Here is a 22,718-nt window from a genome sequence, read left to right as displayed (position 1 = left end):
TACTATTACAACTTTGTTTCTTACAGCGGTCTGCTATTTCTCTACAGATTTGCTCCTCTAATTCTGACTATTGTGGTCTATAATACAACCCTATTAGTGTGGTCACACCTTTCCCATTCCTCAGCTCCACCCATATGGCCTCTGTAGATAAGAGGGCTGTCCTGTCTATGCACAGCTGTGATATTTTCCCTGACTAGTAATGCCACTCCTCCCCCTTTCATCCCTCCCCCTCCATCACGTCTGAAACAACAGAATCCCGGAACATTAAACTGCCAGTCCTGCAACCAAGTCTCCCTAATAGCAATAATGTCGTAATCCCATGTGCCAATCCGTGCCCTAAACTCATCTGCCTTACCTACAATACTCCTTAGATTGAAATAGAAGTACCTGAGAACATTTCTCTCACATACAAACCTTTGATTTCTGTCTATACATGCAGTCCTCACATGACCTTTATCCTCCTCCAGCTCACTATCTGCTCTAACACTCTGGTTCCCCTCCCCCTGCAAATCTACTTTAAACCCCCCGGAGCAGCACTAGCAAATCTACCCGCAAGTATGTTAGTCCCGCTCCAGTTCAGGTGCAAACCGTCCCATCGGAACAGGTCCCACCTTCCCTGGAACACAGCCCAATTGTCCAGAAACATGAAGCCCTCCCTCCTGCACCATCTCCTTAGCCACGTATTTAGCTGCATTATCCTCCTATTTCTAGCCTGACTAGCACGTGGCACGGGGAGCAATCCTGAGATTGCAACCCTGGAGGTCCTGTCCTTCAACTTTGCACCCAACTCCCTAAACTCTCTTTGCAGGACCTGCTCCTCCTTCCTATCCACGTCATTGTTTGGTCCCTACATGGGCCACGACATCTAGCTGCTCACCCTGCTTCCTGAGAATGCCAAGAACTCGATCCAAGATATTGCGGACCCTGGCACTATGGAGACAACAGACCATCCGGGATTCTCCATCTCCCACAGAACCTCTTATCTGTCCCCCTATCGAATTCCCTATCACTACTGCTCTCCTCTTGTCCCTCCTTCCTTTCTGAGCTGAGGGTCCAGTCTTGGTGCCAGAGACGCGACCACTACAACTTGTCCCTGGTAGGTCGTCCCCACTAACAGTATTCAAAAAAAGTATACTTATTATTGATGTGTTGAACTGTGATATTGTTGAACTTCACACAATACTCCAAATCAGTCCTCACCGTCTTATACAACTTCAACATCCCATCCCAACTCCTGCATTCAGTGCCCTGATGTATGAAGGTTGGTGTGCCAAAAGATCTCTTTATAACCCTATCAAGGAATTATGATTCGGTATTCCCATATCCCGTTGTTGTACTACACTCCTCAGTGCCCTACCGCATATGTCCTGGTCTACTCTGTCCTGCCAAGTTGCAACACCTCACTCCTGTCTGCATTAAATCTCATCTGCCATTTTCCCAGATGGTCCAGATCTTTCCGTCACTCATTTTCCCCGCACGCACCATCCTCACCGTGACTTCACCCTGAGCAGCCAGCAGCCGCGCCCGGGCACGACCGCATTCCTCCTGAATTCTCAACTGGATGTGAGGTGTATTTTGGGAAGTCAAACCACGACAGCGATTCCACAGTGAATGCTAGGGCTCTGGCAAGTGTTGTGGAACAGAGAGACCTAGGGGTACAGGTATATGGTCCCTGGAAAGTGGTGTCACAGGTCGATTGAGAAAACGTTTGGCACGCCGGCCTTCAGCTGGTCAGGGAACTGAGTACAGTCGTTGGAACAATGTACGGCGGTTGTACAAGACGCTGTTGAGGCTGCAGCTTGGCAGCATCCTGTTTTGGGAAAGACGTCATTAAACAGGAAAACGTGCGGAAAAGATTTACTGGGACTGAGTGATTTTATTTTTCTTTGGAGAAACAGTAACAGGCCCTTACAGCCTACAAGCCGCCACAGCCCATTTACACTCAGGTGACCTACTGGCCCGAACATCCTTGGGAGGTGGGAGGAAACTGGAGCACGTGGAGGAAACCCAAGCAGTCACAGGGAGAATGTACAAGCTTCTTACAGACAGTGGCAGGAATTAAACCCAGGTCACTGGTATGCAGCAGAACGAGGTGGGGCGGGGTGGGAATCTCACTGAAAACTATCGAAAGCTGAGAGGCCTCGATAGAGTGGATGTGGAGAGGATGGGTGGGGGGAGTCCAGGACCAGAGGTCACAGCCTCAGAACAGAGGGACGTCCAGTTAGAGTGGAAGTGCAGAGAAATTTCTCCAGCCAGAGGTGGTGAATCTGTGGAATTTGTTGCCACAGGTGGCTGTGGAGGCCAAGTCTGTATTTAAGGCAGAGGTTGACAGGCTCTTCATTATCAGGGCATGAAGGGTTACGGGGAGAAGGCAGGAGACTGGGGCTGAGACAGAAATGGATCAGTCATGATGGAACGGCGGACCAGACTCGATGGGCTAAATGGCCTAATTCTGCTCCTGTATCTTATGGTCACTGGTGCTGTAACAGCGTGATGCTAACCACACCACCATGTTGCTCTTTACAGGAGGTTGTAGAGAGTTATTAGGGAGAGGTTGGAGCATTAAGGGACTGAGGGGTACGTTATCGAGGTACTTAAAATCATGAGGGACATTTATAGGGTAAATGCACTCGGTATTTCTCCCCAGGGTTGGGGAATCAAGAGCAGAGGGTTGACCTCATAGAGGTGTACAAAGTCACGAGGGGCACAGGCAGGGTGAAGGCACACAGTCTTTGCCCCCAAGGTTGGGGAATCAAGACTAGAGGGCACAATTTTAAGGTGAGAGGGGTGAGATTTAAGACAGGCCTGAGGGGCAACTTCTTCACCCAGAGGGTAATAGGTACATAGAACGAGGGAGTGGCTGAGGCAGGTACAATAACAATATTTAAAAGCCATTTGCACAGGTACATGGATGGAAAAGGCTTAGAGCTGGGGTACCCAACCTTCTTTGTGCCAATGACCAATACCATTAAGCAAAGGGTCTGTGGACCTGAAGTTGGGAACTCCTAGCTGAGAGGGATTAAAGGTAACTGCAAGTAGCGCTCGGGTAGCTTGGCAGACAGCACAATGCTAATGCAGCTCAGGGCTTTGGTGCTCGGAGTTCAACTCTGGCTCCTTCTGCAAGAGGTTTCTCCTGGGTGCTCCAAGTTCCTCCCACATCCCAAAGACGTCCCGGTTAGGAGGTTAATCGGTCATTGTAAGTCATCCTGCTACTAGGCTAGGGTTAAACAGGTGGGTGACGCGGGAAGAGCCTGTTCTGGCCCCATCTCTGAATAAGTGAATAAATGGGATTAGCTGGGATTGGGATCTTGGACGGTTGGCGTCTTATGTTTGGGCTGACAAGTTTGTCACCGCTCCAGGACTTCCACAACTTGGCAGGTGCCAGGCAGGGAAAGTTCGGGCCAAAGAGGACAGAAGGCGAATGGCCGCACTCACAGACCGTGCCTTCAGCTGCCCCTGGCCACTCGGGAGCAAGTTCATGACAGAGTCAGGGGCTCGGCAGAAGCAGATAAACAGCATGCGTGTTTACAGAAGGAAACAGAACAAGGACATGGCTGATGTAGGCACATCCTGCACGGGAGCAGGCCCCCCTGTGCTGATCCAGTCATGCTGATACCATTGCACTTTCCCCTCAGCCACACTCACACTCTGGAGAGGGGTCGGGCAGGGCGACAGGATTAACCCACTCACTCCACACATTCGTTGGGATGTAGAACGGAACCAGAGCGACCAGGGGAAGCACAGCAGCTCAGCAGGTCAGAAGGAAAGAATGCACACACATGCACGAGACACACAGTCAAGACATATACACTGACAAGACACATGTATACACACATACACACACAGAGATGAGATACTGAGTAGACATATGGTGGGTGGGGGGAGAGAGATAGGATACTGAAAGGCCTGTATAGAGCAGGTATGGAGGGGACGGGGAGAAGACAGGAGAATGGGGCTGAGAGGGATAATAAATCAGCCATGACAGAATGGCAGAGCAGATTTGCTGGGTCGAATTGCCCAACTCTGCTTCTATATCTCGCAGTCCTTTAGTGTTTCTTCAGTGGAGGAGTCTAGGACCAGAGGGCACAGCCTCAGAATAGAGGGACATCCCTTTAGAACAGATGAGGAGAAATCACTTTAGCCAGGGGGCAGACCTCCCTCCATCACTCTCCCTCCCTCCCACCCCTCCCCATAGCAGACAATGACCCCATCTTCCAGTTCTCCCCCCCTTGAAGACTACCCCCTCCCTCTCCCCATCTCCGCCCCCCTCACACCCGCCTCCCATTTCCACGGCGACCGATGCCCGTCCCCTCCGCACCCACCTTCAGGATGTTGGCAGGGACGTGTGCGGTGGTGGGCATGCCAACGGGGATGGGCCGGGCGGCAGGGGCGGGGGGCCGCTCCTGCTGCCTCTGGGCGGCCGCCTGCTCACGCCTCTCCTGCTCCTGCGCCTGCTCCCTCATCAGCTGCTGGCGAAGCAGCACCCGCGAGCTCATGGCTGAGGGGGGAGTGGGACGGCTCTCCCGCAGCTCCGACGGGGCGCTGGGGGGGGGAGGAGAGGGTGAAGAAGGGAGAGCAAGGGTTGGGGAGGGGAAAGGAGGGGGGAGAAAGGAAAATGAGAGGGGGAGGTGAAGGGTGGGGAGGGGGAGAGGGAAAGGGAGGAGGAGTGGGATATTGAGAGATGGGGTAGGGTGAAAATGAGGGGGGAGGTGAAGGGTGGGGGGGAAGGGGCAAAGAGGGGTAACGGAGAGAAGGAGAGGGAGGAAGAAGGGTGAAGGGGAAGAAGGGGAAGGGGTGGAAGGGGAGGGGGTGGAGGGGGAGTGGGAGGGAATGGAGATGAGGGGATGAGGGGTAGGGGAGGAGCAGAGGGAGAGGGTGAGGGGAGAGAAAATCACAATCTAGTTTATTATCACTGACAAACATTATGAAATTTATTCTGTGCAACAGCAGTGCAAGACAAATTACTGTAAGCCACAAAACTAATTAAACTGTGTAAAAGAAGAAAGAGAATGGAGAGAAGGACAGGGAACGTGAAAGAGGGAGCACAGTATCGGCTATCATTAATTCTTCCTCAGCAATGGAATTCTAGTTGGAGGAATAAAAGCGTAGACGGTTTTCTAAATAGAGAGCAAATTCAGAAATTCAGACACTGTCCCAAAGGCAGCAATGGTAAACCACTTCATTTGCCAAAAACAAATCACAGCCATGGAAAGACCGTGATTGATCACGTCATACAACATGGCACATGCTGATGAATATGAATGAAATATAGTACAAAGAAAATTTTTCATGTTTCATAAACTTTTAAACTTAAATGACATCAGCATTCAGTGGGCTATTGGTTTATTAACAATGAACTACTGACTTCCATTCTGTGTTTATTGTTACAATTTGAGGCAGCGATGTAAACATGTTGAAGCTCCAAATGTTTCAACATGAAGGTTGTGGTACATTACTTATTTAGAAAATTTATGGATTATATTCATTAACATGTCATTACTTACAGGATATTTCATAATTACATTAACACGTCAAAATATTAGCAAACTTCAAAATCACGTTAACATTATATAAAATATATTTGCTGGTCGGCTGGTGGAGCAGTGAGATCAGTGCCGGGCTTGAGAATGGAGGTTCCCGAGTTCGATCCAGTGACAGACCGCCCCTGTGCGCGCTTTCCATCCGCGCCGGGTTGATGTCAAGCTCGCAATTCGGCCTCGTAAAATAATACCGTGAAATGTCTGTGCAAGGAGTGGCACCCCCCCCCCCCACACAGCCTTTCGAACTGCGCCTTGTAAGGCATGAAAATGCCCAACACTGGCCTCTCAGGTCTGAGTCAACGTCATTATATATATAAGATATTCTAACTGCTCAGCAAAGGAGGGTATGTGTGCAAGAGCATTTCAGTTACTGTGTGGCCATGCACCCGCTTAGCTTAGAGGGCATCACATTCCAGATATCAATCAACCCCTATGGGAAGAGAGGGAAAGAAAAAGAACTTTGCCCCCAGATCCACTTTGAATCTCTTTCCTCTCACTTCAAATCTAGGCCTTCTTGTTTTGAGACCCCACTACCATGGTAAGAATGAATCAATATGCCTCTCGTGATTGTATAATCTAATTGGCCACATTGTCGGTACTTCCTGTACCTAATAAAATGGCCACTGAGTGTATGTTCGCAGTCTTCTGCTGCTATAGCCCATCCACTTCGAGGTTTGATGTGTTTTACATTCAGAGATGCTCTCTTCACACCACTGTCGTAGCACGTGGTTATTTGAGTTACTGTCACCTTCTGGCCCTTTGAGCCGAGCAAGCCACCAATTTAACTGTAGCCTAATCACAGGACAATTTACAACGACCAATTAACCTACCACCGGCACGTCGTTGGACTGTGGGACGAAACCGGAGTATCCGGGGGAAACCCCCGCATGCTCATGGGGAGGAACACAGAAACTTGCTCACAGGGTGCCAGAATTGAACTCTGAACTCTGACCCCGAGCTGTAACAGTGTCGCACTAACCGCTACATTATTGTGGTCTCCTGTGTGGTCTCCCTCATTGCAGGATGGGTGCAGAGGCTTTGGAGAGAGTGCGGAACAGATTCAGCTGGATACTGCCTGGATTCGAAGGTGTGTGCTACAAGGAGAGGTTAGACAAACTTGCTGTTTTCACTGGAGCGACGGAGGCCGAGGGGAGACCTGACAACGGCTTATAAGATTATGAGAAGCAGAGACAGAAAGCCAGGATCTTTTTCTCCAGAATGGGCACGTCCAATATCGCAGGGCATGCACCGAAGGTGAGAATGGGTAAGTTCATATCCTAAACACGAGAAAGTCTGCAAATACTGGAAGTCCAAAGCAACACCCACAAAATGCTGATTCCAATCCCCATTCCCATTCCAACATGTTGGTCCATGGCCTCCTCTTGTACCAAGATGAGGCCACACCCAGGATGGAAGAGCAACACCTTATATTCCCTCTGGTGTGAATATTGATTTCTCCTTCCCATGAACAAATTCCCATCATGCCCTTACTCTATTCTGCACTCTGACCTTTCACCTCTTCTCACCTGCCTATTACTCCCCCCACCCTCCCCAGGTTCCCTCCTTCTGCCCTTTCTCCTATCAGATTCCTTCCTCTCTAGCTCTCCAACCTGTCACCTTCCAAATAGCCTCCCACCCTTCCCCCCCACTTCCTTCTCAGTCCTGAAGGAGGATCTCGGCCCAAAACGTCTACTGTTTATTCATTTTTATAGATGATGCCTGACCTGCTGAGTTCCTCCAGCATTTTGTGTGTTGCTCTGAATTTCCAACATCTGCAGCATCTTGTGTGTTTATCAGTTCAAAGATGAGATGTGGGGCAAGTTTGTTCTTGTAATGCAGAACGTGGGTGGCTGGAATGCACTCCCAGCAGTGGAGGTGGTGACAGATATGATAGAGGCTTATCTTAGATAAGCACATGGATGTGCAGGGAATTGAGGGATGTGGACACTGTGTAGGCAGAAGGGATTAGTTTAGTGACAATCTTAATTATCAATTTAATTAGTTCAGAACTACATCATGGGGTGAAGGAACACACACTTAATGCTGGAGACTCTCTCTGTAAAAACGTGCCCTCTAATATTGAGATTTTATCCCTGAGAAAGATGCTGGCTTTCCCACTCTGCCCTCCAACCTCTACTCCTCATCTGCCTATCACCTCCCCTGGTGCCCCTTCTCCTTCCCCATCTCCCAAGATCTTTTCCTCTCCTATCACGTTCCATTTTCTCCAGCTCTTTACCCTTTCCACCCATCACTTCCTACCTTCTCCCCACCTCTCATGGTCACTCTCCTCTCCTATCACAGAGTGCATCTTCTACCTTTCCTACCCACCTGGCTTCACCTATCACCTTCCAGCTATCCTTTCCCTCCAACCACCTTTTTATTCTGGCATCTTTCCCCCTTCCTTCTCAGTCCTGATGAAGGGCCTCAGCCTGAAATGTCAACTTAACCTCCACAGATGCCGCCTGACCCGCTGAGTTCCTTCAGCATTTTGTGTGTGCTCCTTTCTGTTATGTTTCGTAACTTCAAAATATTAAACTACTTCAAAAGAAGACACGGGAGTCCGAGATGTGTATCTAACTTCGTGTTTACTTCAAGTGAGCATGCATGTATCACATAGTAGCATCATGACATATGCAATTCACATATTTTTACATATAACTTGTAAAGAATTATTCAAATGAACAAGAATGCTTAACTTATATTATATATTTTATAAGCCGGCTGGTGGCGCAGTGACATCAGCGCCGGACTTCAGAAGCGAAGGCTTCTAAGTTCAAATCTAGTTGCCCTCCCCCGCCCACGGGCATGCTTTCCATCCGTGCCGTGTTGAGCACCAAGCTAGCCACTCGGCCTAGTTTAAAAAAAAACTAGGGTCGAGTCAGGAACGTTCATATCGTGACCTGGTTAATTCGAAAGACCAATCCTGATACTACGCGCCAGACAAGAAAGACTGACTGTTCGGTATGACAAGCAATGAATATATTTTATATATGAATAAATAATATACTTAGACATATAATACACACATACAAGATTACTCATGCATTACTGAAATATTAGATACACAACACTTTTCATTGATGCTGCCTGGCCTGCTGAGTTCTACCAGCATTTTCTGTGCGTTACTCTGGATTTCCAGCATCTGCAGAATCTCTTGTGTGAGAGAGATCAGGGCCTGTTTTCATTTATCTATTTATTGAGATACAGCGTGGAATAGGCTCTTCCAGCCCTTCGAGCTGCACCGCCCAGCAACACCCCATTGAATCTGAGCCTAATCACGGGACAATTTACAATGACCTACCAACCTTTGAACTGTGTGAGGAAACTCCTTACAGGCATCGTCAGGAACCTGCGTCACTTGTACAGCTAAGCGTTGTGCACTACCATGCCATAGTGTTCTATGTCCCATGTAGTCCAAATTAAACATCTCAACCCAATGTTTCAGCTGCCCTTTTCTTTCCAAATAATGCCTTATTATGCCCTCTTCCTTTGATTTAAACCTCTTTATCATCTTATCTCGGCCACAGATAGACAGAAAGAGAGAAGACTGAAATATTAAAGTAAGGACATAATGCTGAGGTTTTATAAAGCACTGGTCAAAGTTGGTTGGCTGGTGGCGCAGTGACATCAGCGCCGGACGGAGGTTCCCGGGTTCGAATCCAGTCGGGCCGCTCCCGAGTACGCTTTCCATCCGCGAGTGTTGAGCTCGCAACTCGGCCTCGTAAAATAAAAGAAAAATACCGCGAAATGTTTGTGTGAGGAGTGGCGCCCCACACAGCCTTCCAATCCGCGCCTTGTAAGGCATGAAAATGCCTGACGCTGGCCTCTCCAGCCTGAGTCGACGTCGCCATCATCATCATCAAAGTTCAAAGTAAATTTATTATCAAAAGTACATATATATCACCATATACAGCCTTGAGATTCATTTTCTTGTGGGCATACTCAATAAATCTATAGAACAATAACCATAACAGAATCAATGAAAGACCACCCTTGGAGTAATGTGAGGCAGTTGTGGGCCCTTGTGTAAGAAAGGATGTGCTGGCATTGGAAATTGCCCAGAGAAGGTTCACAACAATGATCCCGGGAATGAAAGGGTTAACATTTGAAGAGTGTTTGACGGCTCTGAGCATGTACTCGTTGGAGTTTAGAACAAAGCGGGGGGAGAGATCCTCAGTGAAACCCATCGAATATAGAAAGGCCTGGACAGAGTGAACGTGGGGAGGGTGTTTCCTATAGTGGGCGAGTCTAGGACCCGACGACATAGCCTTAGTAAAGAGGGATGTCCCTTTAGAACAGCGATGAGGAAGTTGTTTTTTTTTTTAGCCAGAGGGTGATGAATCTGTAGAATTCACTGTCACAGATGGCTATGGAGGCCAAGTCATTGGGTATATTTAAAGCAGAGGTTGACAGGTCCTAGATTAGTCTGGACGTGAAAGGTTTTGGGGAGAAGACAGGAGAATGGGGTTGAGAGGGCTAGTAAATCATGATGGAATAGTGGAGCAAACTTGAAGGGCAGAATGGCCTAATTCTGCTCCTGTATCCTGTCCTCTTATGGCAAGGTGGTCAGCGTAAACAGTTTAGGCCACTGGGCCTGCCTCCATGACTTGGAGACGAACGCGGAAGTCGTGCAGGGCCCGCAGAAGAAGCTGGCCCCCGGTGCTGGGCTGTGCTCAGGTCTCATGGCTGGGCTGAGCCTGCTGGGGGAGGGCTTCCCCTCGGTTCCGCTGCTTCACCTACCCCTGCACGCGATGTGCCCCCAGACAGGATGTGGCCGGACATCTGACGCACAAGGACAAGGGAGTGTTGGAACAGCCGCTGGTGTGCAGGAGAGAGGGAAGTGTGTGCGGATCTGGTTCCTGCATCCAGTTTCATGTCTGTCTGGGGTTAGGGGGAGGGGGGTGGTGGGCTGGAAAGAGCACAGATAATACCATGACATACAGAGCAGAATTAGGCCATTTGGCTACTGTGTCTTCACGTGGAATAACGTTGATGTGATGGTACCTGCGTCAACCACTTCCTGTCTTGCTCCATGTACTACCCCGGGCATGAAAAACTGCATTCCCTTTTAAACTCTCCTGTCACCCTTAACCCTGGCCTCCCCTACGCTGGGGTTTGACCTTCACTGACCACCTTATCCCTGCCCATCATAAGCAAAACACACACAAAACACTGGAAGAACTCGGCAGGTCAGGCAGCATCTATGTAGAGTCAACGTTTCAGGCCGACACATCCCATCAGGACAGATGTCATTTTGCACATCTGCAGAATCTCGTGTTTAAGCCTTAATAATTAAAAATAAAAACACTTCCATAAGGTTGCTCCTCAGTCTTCAGCATTCCAAGGAATAAAAATCTACCCCGGCCAACTTCTCCCAATAACTCAGGCTCTCCAGACCAAGTTTCCTATCTAAGACTGTGCCATTTATCATTCTAAACCTTTCCTATTGGTATCTGTCCAAGAGTTTTTTTTAAATGTTGTTCACATACCTCCCTGAACCTTTCTTGTCTGAGGCACCACGGTAACATTGCAGTTAGCGAGACGTTGAGAGTTTGGGGGTTCAATGCCCGCAACGTCTGTGAGGAGTTTGCACATTCTCCCCGTGATTGTATGGGTTTCTTCCCACAGTTCAAAGGTGGACCGGTTAGTAGACTAACTGGTCATTGTACGAGGGGTGATTGATAAGTTCATGGCCTAAGGTAGAAGGAGTCAATTTTAGAAAACCTAGCACATTTGTTTTTCAACATAGTCCCCTCCAGCAGTCGTGGAGCATACGGATCCCTCCTTTGTCGAAGTGGTCCACAGCAGGGGTGATTGATATGTTCGGGGCCTCGGGCAGAAGGAGATGAGTTATTAACTTCAAACTTTCTGCATTATCACTCAAAGCGTTGAACCGCAAGTGCATGTAACGAGAGCATCTTGGACCTCCAGGTGGTCCACAACAGGGGTGATTCATAAGCTCGTGGCCTAAGGTAGAAGGAAATAAGTTATATAACTCTCATTACATGCATGTGCAGTTCAACTCTTTGAGTGATAATGCAGAAAGTTTGATGTTAATAACTCATCTCCTTCTACCTTAGGCTATGAGCTTATCAATCACCCCATACTGTGGACCACTTCTGGAGGTCCAAGACGCTAACTTCTACAAAGAAGGGATCCGTATGCTAGACGACCGCTGGACTAAGTGTGTACAGGTAGGAGGGGACTATGTTGAAAAATAAATGTGCTAGATTTTCTAAAATTGACTCCTTCTACCCTGGGCCACGAACGTATCAATCACTCCTCGTATAGTAAATCGCACGGTGATTAGTCTAGGGTTAAAATAGGTGGGGTGCTGGGCAGTGCGGCTCGTTGGGACAGAAGGGGCTGTTCCGCACTGTAACACTAACATAAACAAATTAACTACTCCACACATATCCCCAGCCCTGGCATATCATTTACAGGAGAACACAATTTTCAAACGAAGAAAGAGAAGCTTACACAGACACCTTCCAGTCCGTCGCAATCAAAGCCCTCCCCACCTTTGAGCACAGCTACAAGGAGTGCTGCCACAAGAAAGACGCATCCATCATCAAGGGCCCCCACCATCCAAGAACCTCAGGTTCCACCCACAAGATTCAGGAGCAGTTATTACCCTTCAACCATCAGACTCCTGAACCACCATGGATAACTTCACTCACCTGATCAATGAACCGATTCCACACTTGCAGACTCACTTTTAAGGAGTCTAAGTATTCTCAGTATTGTTTTTGTATAGGTTCTTGATTAGTCAGGGCATCAAAGGTTACAGGGAGAAGGCAGGAGAATGGGTTTGAGATAGAATGACAGAGCACACTCAATGGGCTGAATGGCCTAATTCCTCTCCTATGTCTTATGGTCTTATTTGCACCATGTCCCTTTGTTTGCACGTTGGTTGGCAGTCTTTGCATGTAGTTTTTCATTGATTCTATTCTATTTCTCTGTTTCACTGTGAATGCCTGCAAGAAAATGAATCTCAGGATTATACAAAAATAAATAAAAGCCCTTAACTCTGAGTGGAGTCATCAGGACGCTGTCATGACAACATTTTTTTTAAGCAGGCTTTCTTCTTTTTACGAGGCTGAGTTGCTAGCTCGACGCTCAACCCAGCACGGATGGAAAGCGTGCAGGGGAGCCGGCTGGATTCGAACTCTTCGCTCCGAAGTCCAACGCTGATGCCACTACGCCACCAGCCGGCTACATGGTGACATAATAGGCATCCGCTAGTCTCATGAGACCATGGATTTGCACCTTGGAAGGTTTCCAGGGCGCAGGCCTGGGCAAGATTGTATGGAAGACCGGCAGTTGCCCATGCTGCAAGTCTCCCCTCTCCTCGCCACCGATGTTGTCCAAGGGAAGGACACTAGGACCTATACAGCTTGGCACCGGTGTCGTCGCAGAGCAATGTGTGGTAAAGTCACTAGACGAACGCCTTAACCACTTGGCCACGTGCCAACACATGGTGTCATATACTTTGATAATAAATTTAATTTGAACTTTTGAGATGCTTTTGCTTAGATGATAAGCCTGTCGTGTGGCACTTAGTTAAACGTCTTCTGCAAGCCCACGTACCCCGCGTCCAGTACGATACTCTTACCATCTCTGAGCATTACCACACCATAGAACTGCCCCAACTGTGGGCAGCCACTGGTTAATCTACACCAGAGAATCCTAATTAATGCAAGTCCCTCCGGGTGAGGAATCCCACAGTCCAAAGACACGCCAGTTGGCAACTGAATTGGCCATGGTAAATAGTCCTGTGACTGGGCCAGGATTAAACTGAGGGTCCGCTGGGTGGTGCGGCACAGCTTGAAGGCCGGAAAGCCTGATACCATCCTGTATCTCAATTTAAAAAAAATTGGTGCAGAAAGTTGAAATTAAACTGACCATCTGGAGCCACCCAGTCTATCCTTTGCCTCGTTTTTGACAGGCGTGTGAAGTTCAGGCATTTTCCATTCTGAATCAATCCTGAATATTTAAGCTTGTTCCAGCCAGTGATTCCACAAGACATAAGAGCAGGGTTAGGCCATTCAGCCCATCGAGCCGGCTCTGGAACTTGATCATGGATGATCTATTTCCCCCTAACCCCATTACTCCTAACTTGTCCCTGTAACCTTTCACGCCTGACCAGGCCTTCCCAAATTCCATAGAGTCACCACCCTCTGGCTAAAGAAATTCCTCTCTGTTCTAAATGGATGTCTCTCTATTCTGAGGTTGTGCCCGCTGGTCCTAGACTCACCCTATGATAGAAACATCTCCACGTCCATTCTAAGTCCTGCCAAATTGCAAGACGCCTTCCATCTCACCCGAGGGACTTGTCTAATACAAGCTCAGCCAACTTCTTCCAATACTACAGTTGCCCCTGGTAACGAAACAACAGATCTCTATGGCAACTCACGGATATTCCCTTTGACCTACTCACTCTTCCAACCACGTCTTCGGCAACCTAAAACCACTAATTTAATTAATCTCTCTTTCTCCATTCTGACAAAGGATTCTTAACTTAAAACATTCACCGTTAGCCATGGTTCTGCCATGAAGCAATTCTTGGCTTCTCAAGTGTCTGCATATTATTACAATATCACAAAATAGACTGCAAATTTCAGATTTATACTCAGCATCTACTTTACTAGAGACACCTATACACTTGCTCCTCAATGCAAATATCTAATCAGCCAATCATGAGGCAACAACTCAATGCATAAAAGCATGCAGGCATGGTCAAGAGGCTCAACTGTTGTGCAGACCAAACATCAGAATGGGGAAGAAACGTGATCTAAGTGACTTTGACCATGGAATGATTGTTGGTGATTTGAGCATCTCAGAAACTGCTGATCTCTTGGGATGGTCACGCACAACAGTCTCAAGAGCATGCGTTTCCAGTCTGAGGTCCACAAACCCCTTGCTTAATGGTATTGGTCTATGGCAAAAAGGCTGGGGACCCCTGCTCTAGAGTTTACAGGGAATGGTGCGAGAAACAGGAAACATCCAGTGAGCAGCAGTTCTGTGGGTGAAAACACCTTGCTAATGTTCAGAGGGAAATGGCCAGACTGGTTCAGTTGACAGGGTAGTCACACATTACAACAGAAGAGCATCTCTGAATGCACAACACGTTGAACCTTGAAATGGATGGGTTACAGCAGCAGAAGATCATAAACATATATGCAGTGGCTACTTTATTAGGTACAGGAGATAAGTACAAAGTGTAAATGTGTGTTATAACCAATATAATGTTCCCTAATCCATACCACAAGGTTGAACTGTGACTTGCTGAACCAAATTGCACAATCTGAGTCACTACCTCAGTACAGTATCACTGTGACTTTGCACTACAATAGATTAAAATATTTCTCCCCATTCTAAATGTGCTAACGCTGGTTAACAACACACATGAAATGTTGGAGGGACTCATCAGGTCAGGCAGCATCTATGGAGCAGAATAAACAGCCGACATTTCGGATCTGATGAAGGGTCTCGGCACCAAACGGCGACTGTTTATTTCCCTCCATAGATGCTGCCTAACTCCACCATGGACGGTCCCGAGCCAGGCTGCAAAAGGAGCAGGTTTGGGCATTATGGTTACCAGTTCTACCAGGTAAATGCTCAGATCTACAGAAACGCCAACAGAATCTCCACAGACATCCCTGGGAGAGGAAGGATCTTCGAAGATGGGCTTCACCTGGGGACAACTTGAAAGACTGGCCCTGGACGGAGGACTCTGGCAAGATGCTGTTGGTGGCCTTTGCCCTAATCAGGGTAATGGGCTTAAGTATAAATGCCGCCTGACTTGCTGAGTTCCTCAAGCATTTTGTGAGTTCCTCAAGATTTCCAGCATCTGGACAATCTAATTTTGACACATCAAGTTTAGTGGGAAGGGCACAGAGGAGATACAAATCTTATATGGCTTATTCCAATATTCCTGAGAATCATGGCTGGGGGACCAACGGGATGCATGGCACAGAAACAGTCCCTTTGGCCCGACTGATCTATGCTGACCAAGATAATCAATGACGCACACCAAGCAACACACACAAATTGGTGGAGGAACTCAGCAACTTAGCCAACATCTAAGGAGGGGAATGAATCTCGGGCCCGAAACACCAGCTGCTTATTCCTCTCCACACTGTGCAACAGTCTTGAGCACATATATATAGCTAGGGTGCCCAAGACTTTTGCACAGTACTGTATTTGTCAATGTGGAGCAGAGAGCAAGTTTGTAAAGAGTAGTTTGTCATTTTTATACCTTTTAAAAAAACTATTTCCATGAGCCTTCAGCAAATTGGTGCAGCCGCTTCATTGGGCCAAAGTGCATTGGTCCCAAAGTGTCCCAATTAACTGGAATCCACAGTATAATGAAAATATAATTTTAATATAATAATTTTCATTATGGGAAAATTCATATTTTACTTCATTATAGAAAGGATGTGGAAGCTATAGAGAGGATGCAGAGGAGATTTACCAGGATGCTGCCTGGGTTAGAGTCTGCTAAGGAAAGGGTGAGAGAGTTAGGACTTTTCTCTTTGGAGTAAAGGAGGATGAGAGATGACTTGATAGAGGTGTACAAGATGATACGAGGCATAGATCGAGTGGGCAACCAGGGACTCCCCCCTGCCCCCCAGAGTGGCTCTGGTTAATCATCATTATCTGCATCTAGGTGAGCATGTTCTTGACCATGATTTTTCTTGGCAATTTTTACTACAGAAATGGTTTGCCATTTCCTTCCGGGCAGCATCTTTACAAGATGGGTGACCCCAGCCGTTATCAATACTCTTCAGAGATTGTTTGGCTGGTGCCAGCAGTCGTATATTCAGGACTTTGATATGCACCAGCCGCTCCCATGGATTCATGTGACCCTGATCAGAGACTACGCAGGTGCTACACCTTGCCCAAGGGTGACCTGCAGGTCAGCAGAGGGAAGGAGCGCCTCGCACATTCTTTTGTAGAGGCACATCTCCACCCTGCCACCGAGGAGGTGATAGAGGTGTATATAGGCATCCGCTAGTCTCATGAGACAATGGATTTGCGCCTTGGAAGGTTTCCAGGGCGCAGGCCTGGGCAAGGTTGTATGGAAGTCTGGCAGTTGCCCATGCTGCAAGTCTCCCCTCTCCACGACACCGATCTTGTCCATTAGGACCCATACAGCTTGGCACCGGTGTCGTCGCAGAGCAATATGTGGTTAAGTGCCTTGCTCAGGGACGCACACGCTGCCTCAGCCAGGGCTCGAACTAGCAACCCTCAGAGGTGTATAAGATTACAAAAAAGGCATAGAACGAGTGGACAGGCAGCGTCTTTTTTCCCAAAAAGGTCATGGACCATACCAGAGAGTATCCTTTTAAGGTGAGTCAAGGAACATATTGGGAGAGGTGTCAGAGGTAGTTTCTTGTTCCCCCAGTACAGTACAGAGAGTGGCAAGTGTATGGTACGCCCTGCCATAGGTGGCAGAGGCCGATATATTAAGAACATTTAAGAGACACTTAGGCATGCAGATCAAAGAAAAATGGAGGGCTATGTGGGAGTGAAGGGTTAGATTGACCTTGGAGCAGGTTAAAAGGTCAGCACAACAGTGTGGGCTGAAGGGTCTGTACTGTACAGATCTACGTTCTAGTGTTTGTGGTCTGTGGATCAGTGCTGGAATTCCGCACAAGATTTTCTGCTCTTCCCTCTACTCTCTGGTGAATACCCAATCCTGGAATGAAGCCAAGGACCAGTCTGGCTTTGCCGACACCAGCAACAACACTGCATTGAGAGCTCCACATGGAGTTTCCCCTAGGACAGCCTGTCTCCTGCACCTTGGTCCCAGAGGGGGGTGGTGTGAAGGTAAGCCAGTATTCGGCCTTCCCAGGCACTGTGCACTAACTCATCCAAGCTGTCTACTTTAGCTGGTCTCATTTGCCTGGATTTGACCCGTATCCTCATCAAGGGTGGGTTCCCAACCTGGAGAACATGAACCCCTTGCTTAATGGCATTGGTCCATGGCATAAAAAAGGTTGGGAACCCCTTTTCTAAAGACTTTCTATCCATGTGAAAGGGTTAATGTATAAGGAGCGTTTGATGGCTCTGGGCCATAGTGAGGTTTTTCCACATAACAGGAGAACCAAAATTGGGCACAATACCCCGCAACCACATTCTCGTCACCACTGAGATTCTGCCAACAACAGTGGTGTCATCAGCGTGCTTGTAGATGATTTCTGTACTTGGGAGTATTGTAAGCAGTTTTATTTAAGAAAGGATGTGCTGGCCTGGAGACAGGGTCTAGAGCAGGGTCACGACTATGATGACAGGAATGAAAGGGTTAAAAGTATGAGGAGCATTTGATGGCTCTGGGCCTGTACTTACTGGAGTCCAGAAGAATGAGGGCTCTCATTGAAATCTATTGAATATTTAAAGGCCTGGATACAGTGAACGTAGACAGGATGTTTCCAATACTTGGGGGCGGGGGGGAGTCTAAGATCAGTGGGTAGATTCAGAAAAGGGAGGGGGGGGCATCCATTTAAAACAAAGATGAGGAGGAATTTGTTCAGCCAGAAGGTGGTGAATCTGTGGAATTCATTGCCACAGTCAGCTGCAGAGGTCAAGTCACTGGGTATATTTAAAGCAGTGGTTGATAGGTTCCTGATTAGTCAGGGTGTCAAAGGTTACGGGGAGAAGGCAGAAGAATGCGGTTGAGGGGGATAATAAATCAGACATTGTGAAACGACACAGCAGACTCAGCAAGGGTGACCCAATTCTGCTCCTGTCTTTTTTGGGTTAAGAATTGAGGAAACAGAGGTGAGGGGGAATTTCTTTAGCCGGAGGGTAGAGGAACCTTGCCAATTCATTATCACAAATGGCTGTAGAGGCAAAGTCACTGGGTATATTTAAAGCAGAGGCTCTTCATTGGTAAGGGTGTCAAAGGTTACAGGGAGAAGGCAAGAGACAGGGAGAGAGATAATAAATCAGCCATGACAGAATTTCAGAGCAGACTCGACGGGCTGAATGGCCTAATTCCACTCCTACGTCTTAATGGCCTTACCCATCCAAATGTCAGTTAAATACTGTACTTCTGCCTGCCTTTACCACTTCCTCTGGGAGCTCACTTCATATACCCACCACCTTTGGAGTGGAAAAAGAATTGTCAGAGTGGTTGAGACTATGTGTCCTAAGACTTTGACACAGGACTGAATTTGTCAACGTGGAGCGGGAGTGTCAGAGGTGCAGGGGGGTGGGGGGAGATGGTGGCACACACCCAGCATGGAGACACTAAGCTAGGTCACTTGATTTCGAACAATTGGTTTATTTAATACTCTGGTGCTTCTGCTCACTCTCCCCTCTCTTCCCAACCACTAGGGACATTTCAGAGGCTCTGGGACAGGCACACGGGTGAAAGAAAAAATGGAGGGCTATGTGAGAAGGAAAGGTTAGAATTATCTTGGAGTAGGTTAAAAGGTCGGCACAACATCATGGGCTGAAGGCGCTATCCCGCTCTAAGTAGCCTGTGGACCTGTGCTGAAATTCTGCATGAGATTTCCTGCTCTTCCCTCTATGTTCCGGTGAATACCCAATCCTGGAATGAAGCCAGGGACCCATCTGGTGCACTGTCACTTTGCCAACCCCAGCAGCAACACAGCACACACAGCTTCCTCAGGGGCAGCTAGCCTCCTGCATCTTGGTCGCAGGTGTGGTGGGGGACGAGTTAACACACTATTCGGCCTTTCTACTGAGGGAAGGAACAGGAGCAAGGTCAGAAGCTGGAGTTGAGGAAGTAGGTTGCACAGACATAAAGGCAGGCTTTGAGAAAGGCAAAAGTGAAACAGGACAAAAATCACTGTGCCTAAACACGCACAAGATTTACAAGGTACGTGTCTATACAGGAGGTGTGTGTGCCATGGAATTATGCCTTGGCGAACACGCACCGTACACCAACTCATCCAGGCTGCTTACTTTAGCTGGTCTCACTTGCCTGGATTTGGCCTTCTGAAGGAGGGGTTCTCTACCTGGGGTCCAAGGACCCCTTGCTTAATGGCATTGGTCTTTGCTGGTGTTTAGGGCAGCAATGAAAATCCTCCATCCCTGGCGATGTTCACTGTGCCAGCAGCTTCTCGGTTTTCACTACTGTCAGTCATGCAAGGCCAGGGTGGAGACTCAGGAATACCGACGCACTGTGCTGTAGTTTCTATGGTTCTAAGATACTTCACTGATATTTCCGTAATGATTTTGTTTGACCAGTCAGGATTGTTAGCACTGAGCCGAGACCCCAAACCTGGAGGACCAGTGGACCAATCTAGGGGTGACCCTACCAAGAGCCAAAGAATAAAGCCCTGACTCCAGCCTGGTCATTGAGGCACGCAAGCCCTTAAACCCTACAACAAGGTTGTGGTCTTCTTGCAGGCTCCCTACCCATGTGAAAGGGTTAATATATGAGGAGTGTTTGATGGCTCTGGGCCATGTTGACCATAGCAGGGCAAACAAAACTGAGCCCAATACTCCTAGGGCGGTCTTATCAACCTCCCAAACGCTTTTGCGTGGTCATTTGGGATTCCACCAACAACATCAGTGTATTTGTGGATGGCACCTACACTTGGAGCATCGTGAGCAGTTTTATCCAAGAAATGATGTGCTAGCATTGGAGAGGGTCCAAAGGAAGTTTGCGAGAATGAACGCGGGAATGACAGGTTAATGGACAAGGTGTGTTTCATGGCTCTGGGACTAGAGTTTAGAAAAATGACATGGGCAGGGGAACCTGATTGAAGTCTTTCAAACACTGAAAGGCCTGGATAGAATGGGTGTGGAGAGGATGTTTCCTATCGTGGGGTGTGTTGGACCAGAGGACATGGCCATGGAACAGAATGCCCCTTTAGGTGAGGAGGAATCACTTTAGCAAAACAGTAGCAAATCTTGTGGAATTCATTGCCACAGATGGTTGTGGAGGCCAAGTCATTGGGTATATAAGTTCTTGATTAGTAAAAGCATCAAAGGTCATGGGGAGAAGGCAGAAGAATGGGAAAATAAATCAGTCATGATGGAATGGCAGAGGGAACTTGGGGACTGTGCACAGTTCCTTTCAGTGTGAGAGGAAGACGGGAACTTTGCATTGTGTTTCTGGCGGGAGAGGGAGATGGAAACTGTGCACGGTGCTCCAGGTGGAAGAGGGAGACGGGAAGGCAGGAGAATGGGGATGAGAGGGAAAATAAAAGAGCCATTATGGAACAGCAAAGCAGACTCAACGGAGTGAGTGGCACAAATCTGCTCCTGCGCCTTACCTGTCCAAATGTCTGCTAAACATAACAAATGTACCTCCCTTTACCACTTCCTCTGGGAGCTCATTTCACATACCTACCACTCTTGATGTGGAAAAAAGCTGTCAGAGGAAGCGGTTGAGGTAGGTACAGAACAAGTCAGGTTTATTGTCACTGGCGTACAGTACTGTGAAAAGGTCTCGGGCCCAAATACTGTAGTTAGAGTGCCCAACACTTTAGCATGGTACTGTATGTCAACCTAGAGCAGACAGTGGGTTTCTAAATGCGGTGGGAGCAAAAGCTGTTGGGAACGGCGAGGGTGGAGCGTCACGGGAGGGGTGTGGGACAGGTGGCAGAGAAGGAGCACCAGGGGTGGGGAGAGGTGCATGCACAAACAGCCCTGAGACACCAGGCAAGGTCATTCATTCCAAACAATTGGTTTATTGATTATTACAGAATGTCTCTCTGGTGCTTCCTGCTCCCTTCCCCTTTTCCCAGCCATGGTTCCCCTCTCCCTGCTCCCTTCCCACTCTCAGTCCACAATAGAGACCCATATCTCAATCAGGTTTATCATATCTCAACTGTTATGAAATTTGTTGTTTTTTTTTGCAGCAGTACAGTGCAATATACAAAATTTCTATAGCACTGTGCAAAAGTCTTAGGCACCTTAGCTATATGTATGTTGTGCCTAAGATTTTTTTTTAAACAATATTGTTTATTAGGAAAATTGTCATCTTGCGGCAACAATGCATAAAAATTACTGTAAATCACATTTACATATATACACACACATATACATATATACGAGATAGTGCTCAGAAATCTGATGGCAGAGGAGACGATGTTGCTCCTAAAACTCTAAGTGTGTTTTCAACCTCCTGTAACTTTTCCCAAGAGGGCAAATGCTGAGAGTCCTCATTGTTAGATGCCAGCTTCCTCAGGCACCGCTTTTTTAAGATATTCTCGATGGTGGGGAAGGGTTGTGCCCGCGATTAAGCTGGCTGAGATTACAACCCAGTGAACCTTTTCCCCCGATCACATGCATGTGGCCCCTCCATACCAGACGATGACGCAGCCAGTTAAAATGCTCGAGTTGTTGGTGATATATCAAATCCCGTCAAACTCCTATTGAAATATAACCGCTGGCGTGCCTTCTTCATAATTGCATCAATATGTTTGGCCCAGGATGGATCTTCTGAGGTTTTGACGCCAGTTGAGTACTACCATCGTACAGAAGCCTGAAGACCCAAACTCAATGATTCAGGACCAGCTTCTCCATCAGATTTCTGAATAGTCTGTGAACACTTTACACCTTATTATTTTTGCAGTTTTGCCTGTAACTTATGGTAATTTTATCTACTTGCACTGTACTTCTACCCCCGAACAATGAACCCCACGCCATTAGAACTCCGTGATAGCAAATCTGAACTGCACCGTGGACGGCCCCGAGCCTGGATGCGAAAGGAGGAGGGCTGGGCACATGGTTTGCAATTCTATCTACCTACACCAACAGAAGCTCCATAGAACTCATCCTTGGGACAGGAAGGATTTGAAGGAGGACCTCATTGAAACCTAGTGTAGGGAAGTGTATGGTCATGCATTTTGGTAGAAGAAATAAAAATGTATTTTGTAAACAGGGAGGAAAACTAAAAGGGACTTGGGAGTCCTCGTGCAGGATGCTTTAAAGGCCAACATGTAGATTAAGTCAGTGAGGACTGCAAACTAAAAGCAAGGATGTAATGCTGAGGCTTCATAAGGTATTGGTCAGACCGAGCTTGGAGAGTGGTGAGCAGCTTTGGTCCTGTTATCTAAGAAAATATGTGCTGGCATATTCGCGAGAATGATTCTGGGAATGATCCGGGCAGTGAGAGAAATAGATCAGCTATGATGAAATGGTGGAGCAGCTTCGATGGGCATAATGGACTAATTCTGCTCCTCTATCATG

At 47.7% G+C, this 22,718-nt stretch overlaps 1 protein-coding gene across 2 annotated transcripts in view; it reads right to left on the bottom strand.

The window, feature by feature from the left end:
• praf2 (PRA1 domain family, member 2) overlaps positions 1-22,718 on the bottom strand; it is an 83,563-nt gene that overhangs the window by 19,737 nt on the left and 41,108 nt on the right. For both annotated transcript variants that reach the window (XM_063035106.1, XM_063035107.1), the window contains exon 3: positions 4,323-4,542. In XM_063035106.1, the coding sequence (XP_062891176.1) occupies positions 4,323-4,542 (220 nt within the window). The remainder of the gene's footprint in view (positions 1-4,322; positions 4,543-22,718) is intronic.

This window comes from Mobula hypostoma, chromosome 28 (genome assembly GCF_963921235.1).
Source record: "Mobula hypostoma chromosome 28, sMobHyp1.1, whole genome shotgun sequence".
Lineage (NCBI taxonomy): Eukaryota > Metazoa > Chordata > Chondrichthyes > Myliobatiformes > Myliobatidae > Mobula > Mobula hypostoma.
The sequence above is the reverse complement of the archived record's forward strand: the minus strand, read 5'-3'. Positions and strand labels throughout refer to the sequence as shown.